General features: G+C 45.4%; 1 protein-coding gene across 1 annotated transcript; it reads right to left on the minus strand.

Annotated features, from left to right (window-relative positions):
- Positions 1-204: 204 nt before the first annotated feature.
- Positions 205-17,319, minus strand: LOC310712055 (uncharacterized protein). Its single transcript, XM_083514667.1, has 8 exons — positions 15,817-17,319; positions 13,014-14,094; positions 8,704-8,838; positions 7,446-7,620; positions 5,206-5,304; positions 3,546-3,637; positions 2,155-2,292; positions 205-593 (listed from the first exon to the last, which is right to left on the minus strand). Exons 1-8 carry the CDS (start codon positions 15,951-15,953, stop codon positions 282-284), a joined length of 2,169 nt encoding a protein of 722 aa, XP_083370793.1. The 5' UTR covers positions 15,954-17,319; the 3' UTR covers positions 205-281.
- Positions 17,320-17,526: the final 207 nt, after the last annotated feature.

Genomic DNA, 17,526 nt, shown 5'->3' on the forward strand with positions numbered 1-17,526 from the left:
GTGCTAACCGGAAGCGAAAATGAATGCTGGACACTAAAGCATAGCAGTTTGAGAAAAGCGTCTCGAGATTTTGGGTGCCATAGGAAAATATGTTTTCCCAGTGCACCCTCCCTTTCACAAAATCCCGGGGAGAGGGCCTTCTCGGGCACCATGGGATAGTCTATTTTCCCAGTGCACCCTTCCACTCCCCAAACCCCAAAAATAAATATTTTTTAAAAACCAGGCAAAAGCTCCATATTGGGTGCAATGGGAAAGCTGATTTTCCCAGGGCACCCACCCCTTCACACAGCACCCACAAACCCTGGCAGCAGCTCTGTCTTTTGCAGCGGCATCCTCTCGCCGTCTGGGCGGTGACGCGGGTGGTTCAGCAAATCTGGGCCTCTCTCCTCCTCTCTTGAATTTGGGGGTCCAGAAAGGTGGAGGTGACTTGCCCCCGGGCTCTCTTGGAAAGCAGAACAGGTGCGCCCTTGGCTTCTGTCGCCGATGGTCACATCAAGCGGCTTCGTCCCGTGGTGTCCAAGGGAGCCCCTCTGAACTTGGGGCGCTGTCGTGCTTCTCTCGTCCGCCAGGGTCTCGGCTGTACCTGTGCTTGACTGTTGAGAGAGGAAAACAGCTCAGAAGCGGAAGGTAGACTGGTGACTGGGAGTGGCCGCCGAGACCACATAACACCGGTCCTGAAAGACCTACATTGGCTCCCAGTACGTTTCCGAGCACAATTCAAAATGTTGATGCTGACCTTTAAAACCCTAAATGGCCTCAGTCCAGTATCCCTGAAGGAGCGTCTCCATCCCCATCGTCAGTCCGGACACTGAGGTCCAGCTCTGAGGGCTTTCTGGCGGTTCCCTCCCTGCAAGAAGCGAGGTTACAGGGAAACAGGCAGAGGGCCTTCTCGGTGGTGGCACCTGACCTGTGGAACACCCTCCCATCAGATGTCAAGGAAATAAACAACTACAGTGGTAACTCGGGTTACAGACGCTTCAGGTTACAGACTCCGCTAACCCAGAAATAGTACCTCGGGTTAAGAACTTTGCTTCAGGATGAGAACAGAAATTGCACAGCGGCAGCAGGAGGCCCCATTAGCTAAAGTGGTACCTTAGGTTAAGAACAGTTTCAGGTTAAGAACGGGCCTCCGGAACGAATTAAGTTCTTAACCCGAGGTACCACTGTATCTGACTTTGAGAAGACATCTGAAGGCAGCCCTGTTTAGGGAAGCTTTGAATATTTGATGAATTATTGTATTTTAATATTTTGCTGGAAGCCGCCCAGAGTGGCTGGGGAAAGCCAGACAGATGGGTGGGGTATAAATAATAAAAAAATATATTATTATGATTATGATTATGATTATGATTATTATTATTATTATTATTATTTACAAATAGCTTATTTCCCTCTCTGCAGGTAAGCAGTGACATTGGGAAATCTGTACTAGAGGAATTCAGTTCCTTCCCCACCTCCTTCATTTTTACAATGCCATATAAATGGATCAGGGCAATGGGCCATCTAGACCAATATCTTCTTCTTGCAAGCAGGATTTGAGCACTAGATTACCCTCCCCTCCTGTGGCTTCCAGCAACTGAGATTCAGAAGCGTTTCTGCCTGCAACTGGCAGAACACAGACATCATGGTTTGCTGCCTCCTCCATAAATTTGCCCAGTCCTCTTTTAAAGCCATCCGAGTTGGTGGCTGCCTGTGGCAGTGAGTTCCGCAGGCTAACTCTGAAGGGCTTTCTTTTCTCGGCCTTGAATCTTCCTGCACTCAACTTCATTGGATCTCTGTGAGTTCTTGCGTTATGAGAGAGAAGGTGGGGGAAAACCTTCCTCTACCTACTTTCCCCCCCACCCCATGCTTAATTTTGCAAACTTCTATCATGTCGCCTCTTGCATGCCTTTTCTCTTAGAACAAAATCCCAAATGCTGTAGCTCAGTGGAGGAGCAATTGCTTTGCATGCAGGTGGTCCTGGGTTCGATTCCCGACATCTCCAGGTAGACCTGGCAGAGGCTCCCTCAAAATCCTGGAGAGCTTCTGCCGGTCCACTGTGGCGAGCTGGCAAGCATGTCTACTGTTGCCACAGCCATTATTATGGGGATTAAGCCAGGTCTAAATCAATGGCTGAAATGATGTCAGCCCACTATTTCAGAGCAATCAACGCCATACTTTCTGGATGGAGGCGAGGCTGAGTTCCATCTTCTTCTTCTGCGATAACGCTGGATTCCAGTGGCACACGAGGCTATCGTTCTGGATGCTGTAATTCTTATTCCCAAGAAGCCAGTAAGTCTTCATTTTCCCTTTTCCCTGCCCAGGATGAGAGAGAAAAGAGGAGATTTTTAAACCCTGAGCCTAGCCAAGGTGATGTAACCATGTGTGTGCGCGCGCGCATATGAGCTGGTCTTTGACTGTAATAAATTATCTATCATGTGTGTGTCTGGGTGGGGGTATTTGGGAATTCTCAGAAGCCAAAGAAATCGGCACAGCCGTGAAATCGGGGGTTCAGAATCAGCGCGGTTCGGTCCGCCATCTTGATTCAAAATGGCACATGGTTGCATCCAGACACAGGCAAAAACCAGCTCCCGTGATCTGAGGAACCTAAACCTAAATTTGGTCAAAACCTGTGCAGTTTTAAAAGCGTTCGTCTGCCATCTTGATGCAAAATGGCACCCAATTGTTTCCACTGAGAGCCAGTGTGGTGTAGTGGTTAAGAGCGGTAGTCTCATAATCTGGGGAACCGGGTTTGAGTCTCCGCTCCTCCACATGCAGCTGCTGGGTGACCTTGGGCCAGTCATACTTCTCTGAAGTCTCTCAGCCCCACTCACCTCACAGAGTGTTTGTTGTGGGGCAGGAAGGGAAAGGAGAATGTTAGCCGCTTTGAGACTCCTTAAAGGGAGTGAAAGGCGGGATATCAAATCCAAACTCTTCTTCTTCTTCTTCTTCAAACATAGATGAAAACCTGCTCCTTGGTTTCGTGCAACATTTGGCCAGGATATCTCAAGAGGCGTGCAAACGCACAGCGAATGGAAAAACAACTTTCCAAAATGTATAGTCGATTATTAGGTATTTGGTAAATGTAATCAATTTTTTAAAAAATAATAACAGAAAGTTATTTTCATCCTCTTTTTCTTTATATATAACTCCAGAATGGATTGTAGCCAGTGCTGGTCGTACTCAGAGTAGACCCACTGAAGTTAATGGATGTGAGTGACTCCATTAATTTCAACAGGTTTGCTCTGTGTTGAACTTAGTCAGAAACAACCCAGAGTGTGATATCTGGCTCCAACTGGGGCACCCTAGAAATCTCACTTCATTTTTAAAAAATACAAAATAAACTTACTAGTCCTCAAGACTAACTTAGGTCCACTAATTTCAAATTAATACAGCTTATAGTTAGTCCTGAATCAGAGCAGACCCATTAATCTCAAGGGATCTGCTCTGATTAAAACATAGCTGGCCACAACCCCACTGTAAGCTCCTTGGGGCAGAGAACTCGCCTTCCTTTCTCCTGCAAATGCCCCAGGCTGTGCTAAATGAGCGGAGATAATAACAGCAGTCACCTTCACTTCAATCTCCCCTCTCAGCTCAATGTCATAGGCATCGTCCTTCAGCAGCGCAAGGTATGTGGCCGAACTGATGTGAATCTTCTGAGCTGGGAAATGAGTTATCAGAAGACACATAGTTAAACGCGGAACTGTCCTCGCGCTACCTCCTGGTCAAAAGAGGAAACTGTAGGTCAAACCCCCACAACCCATAATCCTCCTTGTTTGTTTGTTTGTTGATTGATTGATTTACTACAATGGTACCTTGGTTCTCAAACTTAATCCGTTCCCGAAGTCCGTTCCAAAACCAAAGCGTTCCAAAACCAAGGTGCACTTCCCATAGAAAGTAATGCAAAATGGATTCATCTGTTCCAGACTTTTAAAAACAACCCTTAAAACAGCCATTTAACATGAAATTCAAAATTGCAAAAAAGAAAATTTAATAAAAAATTATATACACACACATATATATATATGATGTCAAGAAATAACTATACAACCTCTGAAGGCAGCCCTGCATAGGGAAGTTTTTAATGTTTAATTACGTTTTGGTATATGCTGGACTATTTATGTATGCGACCACGGCTGCGGCGATGTTATTGGCCCAGAGATGGAAAGAAGATAAAGTCCCGACCAGAGGAGAATGGCAGATCAAGTTGATGGATTATTCCGAAATGGCTAAAATGACTGGATGAATCAGAAATCAGGAAGACCAAATTTTTAATAAGGAATGGGGGAAATTTATAACCTCCCAGCATCCTTAACAAACTATAATTCCCATAATTTCTTTGAGAGAAGTCATGTGCTTTAAATGCATGGCGTGTAAACAGTCTGTTTACTCTATGGGCCCAGTGAAATTAATAAGGCTTGGTTAGTCATGCATGTTAACATCAATGGGTCTACTCTGAGTAGGAGGAGTAGCAAGGGCTACAACCCAAGTACAGTGGTACCTTGCGTTACAAATGCTTCAGGTTACAGACTCCACTAATCCAGAAATAGTACCTTGGGTTAAGAACTTTGCTTCAGGATGAGAACAGAAATTGTGCAGCGGCAGCAGGAGGCCCCATTAGCTAAAGTGGTGCTTCAGGTTAAGGACAGGTTAACAGACCTCCAGAACAAATTAAGTTCTTAACCTGAGGTACCACTGTAAAACAATTTGGAATCACAGTTGGAAAGAAGATAAAGTCTCAACCAGGGAAGAATGGCAGATTAAATATATGGATTATTCCAAAATGGCAAAAATGACCGGAAGAATCAGAAATCAGGAAGACTAAAATTTCAAAAAGGAACGGGGGAAATCGATAATTTATCTTAAAAACCATTGTAAACTGTTAAAATCGTTAGTAGGATTGGAATATCACTTGTAGTTTAATGGTGAATTTGGATACAATGGAGAGGTAAAAGACTTGGATTATTATAAAAGATTCAGGAGGAAATGGCCCACAAAGGGAATAAGAAAAGTCTAGGGGGTTCTTTGGCATCTTGTTTCTATGTTGTATGTTTGATATGTGACTGTAAAGTTTTAATCTAAAAAACCAAAACAACAACAACAAACAAACAAACAAACAAACAAAAACACCCAAACAGAATCTTGCAAACTGGCTGTGATGGGAAGCTCTCTGGGATCTTGTGGGGCAGAGGGACATGGAGGGATGTGGCGGGGGGCACAGCCACTCACGCAAACTGGTGGACTCCATACGAGAGGCGGTGTTCACTGTGTCACCAAAGAGGCAATACCGAGGCATTTTGTGTCCGACGACGCCAGCCACACACGGACCTAGGTGAGAGAAACAGGGAGAGGGAGAGAAGGGTAAATGTCAGGGCAGACAGAGATGACTTTTTTGTTCAATAACAGAAGAAGAACCCGCTGGATCAGGCCAGATCCACTCCAGCATCCTTTTCTTACAGTAGCCAACGGCAGTGGCTCTTTGGTTCTCAAACTTAATCTGTTCCGGAAGTCCGTTCCAAAACCAAGGCGCGCTTTCCCATAGAAAGCATCGCAAAATGGATTCATCCGTCCCAGACTTTTAAAAACAACCCCTATTTGCCATGCATTTTACTATCGAACGAGACTGTTGATCCATAAAATGAAAGCAATAAACAATGTGCTGCAGTCACACAATCGATCAATCCATCGGTAGCTGAACTGGGTTCCAGACAGTCACAAAGACAAAATGAAAAAACAAACCAACCGCAAAAACGAAAATGAAAAAGAAATAGCAAAAGCAAAAGCAAACAGACCTCAGCGTAACACTCAAAAGGGAAGTGGGGCCCTCAAATTGGAAGCGTAACACTCAAAACGGAGTACATTCGGCTTCTGAAAAAAGTTTGCAAACCGAAACACTGTGTTTGGGTTCCAAGTTCTTTGAGTACCAAGGCACTTGAGGACCAAGGTACCACTGTACAGTGGTGCCTCGCAAGACGAAATTAATTCGTTCCGCAAGTCTCTTCGTCTTGCGGTTTTTTCGTCTTGCGATGCATGGTTTCCCATAGGAATGCATTGAAAATCAATTAATGCGTTCCTAGGGAAACCGCCTTCAGACCAGGTCTGGGGACAGACTTCTGAAGGCTGGGGGGGGGGGGGACAAGGGCTTTTCTTCCCACCCCCAGCATTTTAAAAAACCCCGGGACAGCGGAGGACTTCTCCGCTGTCCGGGCGATCTTAAAATGCTGGCGGGCGGCATTTTAAAATCGCCCCGGGACAGCGGAGGACGATTTAAAAGCCCCTGGGAAGGCAGGCAGGGGGGACAAAGACTTTTGCCCCCCGCCCGCCTTCAGAAGGTGTTCCCGCCCCGCCGCCCGGCTTCGGAGCATCGTTCCGAAGCCCGGCGGCGGCGGGAGGAGGCGTTCCCGCCCCACCGCCCGGCTTCGGAGGAGGTCCGAGGACAGTGGGGAAGACGCGCTGCGCTTCCCCGCTGTCCCGGATATTTCCCTATGGGCTGTCGTCTTGCAAAGGAAGCCCATAGGGAAATTCGTCTTGCAAAGCGCCTCCAAAACGGAAAACCCTTTCGTCTAGCGGGTTTTCCGTCTTGCGAGGCGTTCGTCTTGCGAGGTACCACTGTATATGGGAAACCAGAGCACAAGAGCTCTCTCCTTGCCAGTGTGGTGTAGTGGTTAAGAGCAGTAGTCTCGTAATCTGGTGAACCGGGTTCGCTTCCTTGCTTCTCCACATGCAGCTGCTGGGTGACCTTGGGCCAGTCACACTTCTTTGAAGTCTCTCAGCCCCACTCACCTCACAGAGTGTTTGTTGTGGGGCAGGAAGGGAAAGGAGATTGTTAGCCGCTTTGAGACTCCTCTGGGTAGTGATAAAGCAGGATATCAAATCCAAACTCCTCCTCTTCTTCCTCTTCTTCTTCTTCTCCTTCTCCTTCTCCTCCTCTTCTGTGGAGGCAGAGCATAGCCATCGTGGCAAGTAGCCATCAATAGCACTCTCTTCCTCCATGAATTTGTCTAATCCTCTCTTAAAGCCACCCACGTTGGTGGCCATCCCTGCCTCCTGTGGCAGGGAGTTCCGTAGTTTAACTTTGTGCTGCATGGGCTGAAATTCAGAAGATTTCTGTCCCGAATCTCCCAGCATTCAGCTTCATTGGATGTCCTCGGATTCCAGAGGGAGGAAAAAATTGTTCCCTGCCGTGCTAAACTTCTACACGTCACCTCTTACTTGCTTTTTCTCTCAACGGAAAAGTCCCAAACAATGCAAACTTTCCCCATAGGGGGAGTCGCTCCACCCCCTTTATCATTGCAGTCACTGATTTAGTTAAATAATGTGCACTGCTTGATTGTAGAACGACAACAACAACCCGACACTCACAAATCAGTTTAGAAAAAGAATAAAAATGAAACTATCGGGGGGTTTTAAATCAGTTAAATGCCTTTCAAAATGATTGCCTCTTCTCCATCTCTGCCAACCTGTCTCACCTGTGTGAATCCCGGCCCGTAGCTGCAGCTTGCCACTGGGCATGTGGGGTATCACGACTTGCCGGACGGCGGCCACCAAGTCCAGAGCCATCTTGGCGATCTCATCGGCATGCTTTGTGCCATTCCTCTCTGGCAAGCCGCTCACGACCATGTAGGCGTCCCCAATGGTCTCCACCTGGTGGGGAAGAGGGACCCAAAAATTGTGGAATCAGAAGAGACCTTGAGGGTCATTTAGTCAAGATCTGAGCGAAAATATAAAACATAATTTCAGTGGCTTGGTCACCCTGCAAATTATTATTATTATTATTATTATTATTATTATTATTATTATTATTATTATTATTACTATTACTATAAATGTATTTCTACCTGCCTTTTACCCTAAGGTAATTAAGACACAATATTAAGAGCAGTTTGAAATGACTTGCAATCTCAAAAATAGGCATCCCAAGTGTCAAAAGATGCCCATCTCCAGCAAATCTTTATATATATACACACACACATACATACATGTGGTTGTCAATCACATATACAACATAAATACAAGATTCCAAAGAACCTACTGGACTTCCCTCTTCTCCTTTGTGGGTCCTATTTGTTATGTACTGATGTTCTCACCCTGGGCCAGCAGGGGGATACTGTAGATAGTTATGCAAATGAAGGATCGAAAAATGACGTTCAGTGATTGGATAGTTTTAGAAAATGGCAACAGTTGCATTGTTCTGGAGCTCTATATAAGCAGGCTGACTGAGCTCCTCAGCCTAGTTCTGTTCTGGCATCTGAATCAAGAAGAGCTGTTTAAAGAATCGCTGTGTCGTCTGACATGTTCGCCCACAACTTAACACTATTGTTAATCATTTCCTCCTGCATCTTTTCCTATAATCCAAACCTTTTGGATTATGTCCAAAATTCACCATTAAACTGCAAGCCTTATTCCAATCCTACTAAATGTTTTTGCTGTTTACAATGGTTTTTAAGATAAATTATAAATTTCCACCATTCCTTATTAAAATTTTGATCTTCTTGATTTCTGATTCTTCCGGTCATTTTAGCCATTTCAGCATGATCCATCAAGTTGATCTCCAGAAAACCTTATGTTGGTTGTTATTATTATTCACAACGGCCCTGCCAGGTAGGCCCATGGAGGGAAAGTGCTCTGGCCACTCCGTCGTTTCTGGGTTGCCCTCTTCTTTTCCTGCCTGAGAAGTCTTCCCTGACCACCCACCCCGCTGCTTTAACAAAGCCGGAAGCCACTGACCTTGTAAACATCATAGGATTCGATCCGGGTATCGAAGCAGACGTAGAGGTTGTTGAGCATCTCAACCACCTGTAAGGGGGTGCAGGAGGCGGCGATGCTGGTGAAGCCCACGACGTCTGAGAAGAAGATGGTTACCTGTTGTGGGAAGATGGATCGGGCTGTATTATCATACCTGTCCAACAAAGGGAGCTGGTTCCTGGGTTACAGGTGAAGTTGGCTCCAGGTTGGGGGGGGCTCCATAAGGTGAGCACTTTCCTACTGTAGGGGTGCCCCAGGCCAACTTAGAAGTAGAGGGGAGGCAGTGGTAATAGTGCAGACCCACCAAGTTGTGGGATGCAATCCACTGGGAGCAGTCAAATACAACATTCCTTGTTTTCCTAGAGTGGACATGCAAGGGGATGTTGGTCCAGCCAGTTGAAACTTCCTGTTCCTCCTGAGCTGGAGCATCCTTCCTTGCATGTGACTAGAAGTGGGCGTGACCTTACCTGTCCAGGTAATAAAAGGACGAGTCACGCAGCACACCTTCCCTCTTTTTGACTTCCTTTGTCATTTGACCAGTTTTTAGCTAGGACTGCTCTGTTAGCTCTCAGCTAGCAGAAGCACTGGGATTATTCCCTCATATAGGGTAGATCCACATGTACATATTTGTAACTAAGTCTGCCATCAGGAATCCAACTGTGAACTGATGTGAGTAAACTTCTTTTATTGACTTTGAATAAGATTGTTGTGTCTTTATTCTTTTAAGAGGGATTAAAGGGAACTTACTAGGAATATACAATTCAATCTGAAGACAGACTGAATTGTATAATAGTGAGAGGCTTACACAAGCCTGCAACCAGCTATCTGCTGTGCATGTCACAAAGAGGAATGTAACTCTGCTACATAAAGAAACTCACTAGCGCAAGTTAGGAAGGATATTAATAAACAACATATCCTCTCCTGCCACCCTGAACATTCTCGCACAAGCGTCCCTTATTTTCCAGGGACAGTTCCCGATTTACAGAAGCCGTCCCAGTTTCTGATCTGATCCTGGAATGTCCCGCTTTCCCTTAGGACATCTCTGTTTTCATTGGAGAAAAGTTGAAGGGTATGGTCGGATGTCCTTATTTTCATTGGATAAATGTTGGAGGGTATGGGGTTATCTGACCCCCGAGCCACCTGAAGGCAGTTACTTAAATGTTTAATATTTTATTGCATTTTTATATATGTTGGAAGTCACGCAAGAGTGGCTGGTGGCAACCCAGTCAGATGAGCGGGGTACTGTATAAGTCAGGCATAGGCAAACTCAGCCCTCCAGATGTTTTAGGACTACAACTCCCATGATCTCTAGCTAACATGACCTGTGGTCAGCGATGATGGAAATTGTAGTCTCAAAACATCTGGAGGGCCAAGTTTGCCTATGCCTGGTATAAGTAAGTAAGTAAGTAAGTAAGTAAGTAAGTAAGTACCATATTTTTCGCTCTATAAGACGCACCAGACCACAAGATGCACCTAGTTTTTGGAGGAGGAAAACAAGAAAAAAAATATTCTGTATCTCAGAAGCCAGAACAGCAAGAGGGATCGCTGCGCAGTGAAAGCAGCAATCCCTCTCGCTGTTCTGGCTTCTGGGATAGCTGCGCAGCCTGCATTCGCTCCATAAGATGCACACACATTCCCCCTTACTTTTTAGGAGGGAAAAAGTGAGTCTTATAGAGCAAAAAATACGGTAAATAATAATAATAGAATAGGACATTCCTATTTTCATCGGAGAAATGTTGGAAGCCCCCCCCTGGAACTGCTGTTTTAATTTCCCATTTTAGCATCTTGGGAAATCAAAATGGCTGCTCTCAGACCTTCGCTAGCGGGACTGCTCTTTAAATTTCCCCACAATCCATCGAAGCATGGTGACCACCATGAGCATTGTGGGAAATAAAAATGGCTGCTCCCAGACATTGTGGCGGCTGTTAGCAGGCTGCTTTTCTTCTGGGCCAAACCATCATGGGACAAGTGTTTAAGCAGCTATCACATCTATGCGATAGATAGCTGTGTGCTTACGTGGTTGTTACATTTTTGTCCCACCTTTTTCTCCACGGGAGCTCCAGGTGGCTCACTCATTTAACCCCCACAACAACCCTGTGAGGTGGGTCAGGCTGAAAGGCAATGACGGGCCCAGTGAGCTTCACAGCCTAGTGGAGATTCGAACCCAGGTCTCCCGGGTCCCAGTCCAGCACTCTAACCACTACACTGCTGCAGGTTTGGGGAAAACAGCTCCACAGCAGGATTTGAGGAAAGTCTTTCCTGTGGTTATAAAAAGCCCTCTTTGATATTCTGTCCTAAAGGCTGCCCGGATCCTCACTTAATTCTTCGTTTCCCCTCTCTGAATTCCCTATAGCTGCCGCAATTATCTCCAGATGTCCTTCTGCAATTCTCTCCTCCAAGGCTTCGTCTTTGATGCCGAGGGTTCTGATCCGGCTGTTCGTAATTGCTCAATTAGGGGATTGTTTAGGAAATTACAGCTCTTGTTGAAATGCAAATGTAATTCTTTTTTGGGGTGGGGTCAAGAGGGTCCCCCTGCATGACGATCGCCGAGCACCCAGAGACGAGAGAGGAGACGGTGAAAATGAGGTCATTTATTTCCCTGTGAGGTACCATTTCCTGGCAAACCTTAGGGGCGCAGAATGCATTTCAAAATGGTTGCCGACATGTGACCACCCAAGAGGCACGAGGGAACTATGAGGAGCAGTAACTTTTCATAGAATTGCAGAATTCAACTAGTCCAACACCCTGCAACGCCACTGGACCCCACTTCCTCTCCTTTCGATTCTTATCACTAAGGCATAACGACAACAGCCGATAAAATCTTTTGTTATTGAGAATTTTGGACTGTCTCGCCAGAGTGGTGCATACTATAGTTATCTCTCGCTCAGACTACTGCAATGCGCTCTATGTGGGGCTACCTTTGAAGGTGACCCAGAAACTACAACTAATCCAGAATGCGGCAGCTAGACAGGTGACTGGGAGTGGCCGCCGAGACCACATAACACCAGTCTTGAAAGACCTACATTGGCTCCCGGTACGTTTCCGAGCACAATTCAAAGTGTTGGTGCTGACCTTTAAAGCCCTAAATGGCCTCGGTCATAAATGGCCTCCTGAAGGAGCGTCTCCACCTCCATCGTTCTGCCCGGACACTGGGGTCCAGCTCCGAGGGCCTTCTGGCAGTTCCCTCACTGCGAGAAGCCACGTTACAGGGAACCAGGCAGAGGGCCTTCTCGGTAGTGGCGCCCACCCTGTGGAACGCCCTCCCACCAGATGTCAAAGCGAAAAACAACTACCAGACTTTTAGAAGACATCTGAAGGCAGCCCTGTTTAGGGAAGCTTTTAATGTTTAACAGACTATTGTATTTTAATATTTTGTTGGAAGCTGCTCAGAGTGGCTGGGGAAATCCAGCCAGATGGGCGGGGTATAAATAATAAATTTTTATTATTATATTATTATTATCTGAACGAAAAACTGTTCATTTGGTATTTGGAGAAAGGGGTCTGTTGGGAAGCCTCAAGCCTCTTGGCGTATTATCTGTTTTTATTTATTCGATTTATTTGCAAAATTTCCTACCCTGTCGACATATACCATCACTCTCCTCTGGGCCATTCTTTCAGAATAAAAATCTGCTCACGCTCAGAAATACATCGGAAAACACAACTAGGATTGTCCTCTGTATCACTTGATGTCCTTGCTCTCATTTTGAAAAGGTATCTATCCATTAAAAAATATTTTGATACTACACTACACTGAAATGTCGAAATGTTTCTTTGATTGTCCTCAAACCTTCCTGCCACGCTTGCCATCCTCTTGGGCTACATCGCTAGGACCTCAGAGAGATCAGCGTTCGAATCCTCCCACTTGGAGCTCACTGGATGGCCCCGGGGCCAGTCATTGCCTCTTGGCCTAACCTATCTCACAGGGTTGTTTTGAGGATTGACTGAGGAGGGAGATCACTGGGTACAATGCCTTCAGTTCCTTGGAGAAAAAAGTGGGATTTAAAGATTAATAATAATTTTTAAAATGTAACACGGTGGCAAACATTTGAAGGCTGAAAGATGCTGTTTCTGGCAACCCTGAGCTCACTGGCAGAGAAAATGTGGTTGGTTTCTCACTGTTTTGTAGGATGTTTTTGATGGAGGTGGTTGATGCACTGGGATCCTTTGGGAGGAAAGGTGGGATACAGATTTTATTCTTTATTTAGTCTCTGCACCGACTGCCCTTGAGAGATGTCCCTGATTCAAAGAGACCAGGCTAGCAGTGTGCAAGTCACCTGTGACGGCGTTTTTACCTGGTCGTAATTTTCTGCCTCCACATGCTTGCGTTTCCTCAGCTGCTTGGCGACGGATTTGGGCAACATCTGGTGCAGGAGGTCCTCGGCCAAGCTCCGCTCACGCTTCAAATCCTCCGTCCGTTCCTTGAGGCTCCTGGCATAATTCCAGATCCAATCTGTCATCTCCTTGAACGACACCAGGACGATGGGGTAGATGAGGCTGGCGACTGCCAGCAGGCACACCTTGAGGCTCACCAGGGAGAGAATATCTCTGGATTTCTTGCTGAGCCTCTGCCGGCTCTTCTCCCACAAGCAGGCCTGGAAGGAATCCAAGTCCTTCACCCAATGCTCATCTGGTGGCAATGGCGAGGGTGGTGGGGAGAAAACCGGGATGCCCCCATATTGGGTGGAAGAGATGGAGAGGTTTGGGTTCTCCGCCCAACAGCCTTGAACGCTTTCGGATGCGATGACGGCATAGGTCAGAACGGCAGACATTTGGTACCACAGGCCTTGGGTGTCCACAGAAGATGATGGAGGCATCTCTTGGGACTTCAGGAAGCCTCCTTTGGTTCTGAGGATGGCTCTGAGGGACGCCACATCAACCCAATCCGGGTTCGACTTTATCGCTTCAAGGTCTTCCTCAGGACTCCCAAGCACCGCCAAGATTTCGGATACAATCCTGGACCACGCAAGAACCATCGCCGCTGCTTGGGTGCCGTTCAGCTTCTCCCTGATCTCACTGGCGAATGTTTGGCACCCAAAGTCTTCCTTGCATGGCACCTGCATCCCGTGGTCCTTCCCTCCGGATCCCTTGCAGGAAACGGCAAACTTCCCCAACGCGCGATCCAGGAAGAACGTGTTCAGTGCTTTGCCCTCGCCATCTTCCTGGCTAGGAATCTCATCTCGGAAGAGGCTGGCGAGATGGAGGACCCAGACAGTCTGGCAGGAGGGGAAGCTGGCGAGGGCTGCCTTGGCGTTCCTCCATGATTCCAGAGTTTTGCTTAAATCCAGAGAGATGCTCCCCATCAGGGTGGCCACGGAGACCAGGCAGGCGACCAGGATTCGCCTCACTGTCTTGCTGGTGCTACAGGGACAGAAGCTGAGGAAAGGAAAGGAGAAACTGGTTAATTTCGTCCCCTTCACAAGTAGAAACGTATGCAGACTCATAGAATTGTCGAGAAAGGGACCGAAGGATAATCTAGTGACTAGTCCAACCCCCTGCAATGCAGGAATCACAGCTGAGTCAATATCAATCTCCGTTTTTCTCCCTTTCTCGTTTTTCCATTCATAAGTTCATTTCTCCATGTTTTCACGTCACGTCAGGTTTTCCCAGCTGGATAAACGGGACATAAAGTAATTAAAAACAGTTTAAAGCAAGAAGACAACAAATCAACAGCCTTTTTGATGGGTTAGTCTTATCTTTTTGGATGATGAATTATTCTTAATGTCAGTAGGAATTGGTGTTGTTTGTTTTTTCCTCTTCCTTCTCCCTTTCCCCTCTCTGCTATATTTGTAATAAAACACACACATAAGAGCACCTCTGTGCAAATAAATAAAAAGAGGGAAGATAGAACCCCACTTTTTTTCCAGAGCAACTATAGTGAAAATGATGCAACTGGACAACAGAGCATTTGATGGCGAGTTAACAGGAGAAAAAAATTATTCTGGAAGATTGCTTCATGAATTTGCTGCAGAGCTTAGGATTTTTTTGATGAACCCATAGGGCAAGATGGAGCTGTGGTGATGATCTAGAAATGTCATGGTTTTACATCCTCCTCTGCATTAAGAAGTATCAGGTTAAAATTTATTTGTGTCTTGGTTTCCTACTAAGCCTTCCCAGTTGAAACGATAAAGAAGAGGCTTTCAGTCTATCAAACATTTATCTCACACAAATTAGTTTACATATCATCTGTTTTATTGATGCAAACTGGGGGGGAGGGGGAGAGAATCCAAAATGGATCGCAAGACATTTTAGACAAAAATATGAACATTTGAGGGAACAAATGGTTTGCATTTGTGAATAATTTCATTCCTTTCTTAGCTCTGCTTCTGAGCTATTCAATTTTCTGTTTCTGACAATACAAATTTTTACGTTCCAATTTAACCATGCAATTTTTTAAAAAAACAACACCTAGCAATCTCAATGTTTTTAAAAATCAGTTTCTAGGTCGCTAGCTCTTTCATTTTCTCCTACTGCACCTTTTATATTTAAATCTACGATTCAGTAAAATAATTATACATTGTGGATAGCACAGAACAAATTCGTGTAAATGAAAAACTTAATTGTAATCAATTTCTTTTCTCCGTCCATCTTTGATAATTCTTATCCCCAATCAGTTTGCTTGGCTTGAATTATCCAGCTTTTCACTCAAGAGATGAAATTTAATTTTCTCAATGGGTTTAACAGTTTGGGGGAATTGTGCAGAGGGGATCAGCTGAATAAGATTTGCATTCTGGTGGTAAATTTCGGTTCCTTGGTTAGTTTATGGTTCATCTGAATAATATTTTTAAAAGCTTTTTATATTCAGGATCTGGTCCATCAATTTGACCAAATCTCAGTCTGTTTCCTTAGCCAGTTTCAAAGTTGTTTGATTCCTGTTTTATGCTGTTCAGATCAATTTCCTGCTGCCTTGTTTTTCCTGTATATGAAAGGGCAAATTAAATACACAAACACACACACAACCATTCTTTTCTGATAGCTTCCGGCTTCCTAGGCCTCCTGGATCTCTCCCCTCCCTGAAACTTCCCACTCCCCCCCCCCTTTCCAGTAAAAATTCAGCACAACTTTTCTCCTGGTTTTTGTCTCCTTTACAGCACCTACCTGCAGGTTGCACAGCTGTTCCACGAGTTCCCTTGGCCCCAAACTTGCTCTTCCTTGCCGTTGCCTTGCTTGAGGTTAGATTTCCCCTTGAGTGAAGTTGAGGAGGTAAAAAAACGTTGGCTGCCCACTCCAGACATGGAACCCTTCCCAGACTTGGGGACTGGTAAACAGAGATTATGGGAATTGGCCAGAGATGATACCTTGTTCAAAAGCTCCTTTGATTCCCAGCGCCTGGAAGCAGCAGTTTTCCCCCTCTGGAGGCTTGGTAGGGTACCAGTGGCTCTCCCCTCTCTGTGCGTAAAGGGTGGTGCTGATGCTGGAAGAGCAACTGAGATGTCTGTTTGTAGCAAAAGATGGAGAGGACCCACAGAACCATTCCAGGTCCGTGTTGGCTAACTCCCCACATTGATCATGCAATGGGAGCAGAATTATCTAGCAGCTATAACTGGGGAAAAGGCGAGTGGTTAGCCTTAAATATGTTTGGGATGCAAACTCTCCCTAATGAAAATTCATTTGCAAAGTTTTTAAACGTGCGCGTGCATGGAAAATTTATTTGCTCACTTATTCCAGCTATTTCTTTCAAAACGTAACGCCAGCATAAAGTGAAAAACGCTCTCTTTATTCATTCTGTGTTGCTAGCTATAGTGCAGATGGGAGAAGCAGTTTGCTCCCTGGCTCTCAGAAGGTACAGATCCAGACCCCAGCTTAAAAAAGGCTCCCTGCCCCTGTTGGAACTGAAGGCGAGGACTGTGTTGCAAATAACATCAGTTTTCAAAAAAGAAAAGGCACTCGCTGGTTAATGCTCACTAGGATGAAACCCCACTGCAGGCACTAGAACAGGCATAGGCAACGTTGGCCCTCCAGATGTTTTGGAACTACAATTCCCATCATCCATGACCACTAGTCCTGTTAGCTAGGAATCATGGGAGTTGTAGTCCCAAAACATCTGGCGGGCCGAGGTTGCCTATGCCTGCACTAGAATTTAATTTTGGGTCAAAATGCCTATATAGGATTGGGGTTCACACACATGGTATAGAACTCCGGCACAAATGGCGTATATAGTGAAAGGGTTTAGTCCCAAATGCTGGCATTGTGGTCAGGAAAAAGGACTATATTCACACATGTGGTGGGAATGTAATCTGGTTAGGGAATATTGGCAAAAGATTATAAAGGTAATTTCTGGATTATTTCAAATAAACATAGAAGTTAATAGGGATTTGTTATTTTTGGGAATACTGGGAAATAACAAAGTAAAGAGTAATAAGCAAGAGTTGTACAAGATTATGATTCTAGCTGGAATGGCAGTTATTGCTTTGGGATGGAAAGAAAAGGCCAAATGGAATACGGAAAAATGGAATGATTATGTTTTTGAATACGTACAATCAGAAATATTCGCACAGATAGTGGCAGAGGAGAGATGGGAAAATAAATGCCAAAGAATTACAAATAAACGGGCATTTTACAGGAACTGGATAGAAAGAGGGGAAGCCAACCCTAACATACAAGCTCAAATGAACAGACTGTCTACATGGATAAAGACATGAAGAAGGAAGGCCTGACCGGGGGCAGGGAGGACTGGAGTGGGAAGGGAGGGGAAAGGGGGGGAGTAAACCGGATGGTATTTTGAATTGATTTTGTTATGTAAGCCTTTTTTTCAGAAACCATATATATTAATGTTATGTAGTTAGGCACTGTAGTATGAATGAATTT

The sequence above is a fragment of the Podarcis liolepis genome (genome assembly GCF_965112155.1).
Source record: "Podarcis liolepis genome assembly, chromosome: 7".
In the NCBI taxonomy this organism is placed as follows: Eukaryota; Metazoa; Chordata; class Lepidosauria; order Squamata; family Lacertidae; genus Podarcis; species Podarcis liolepis.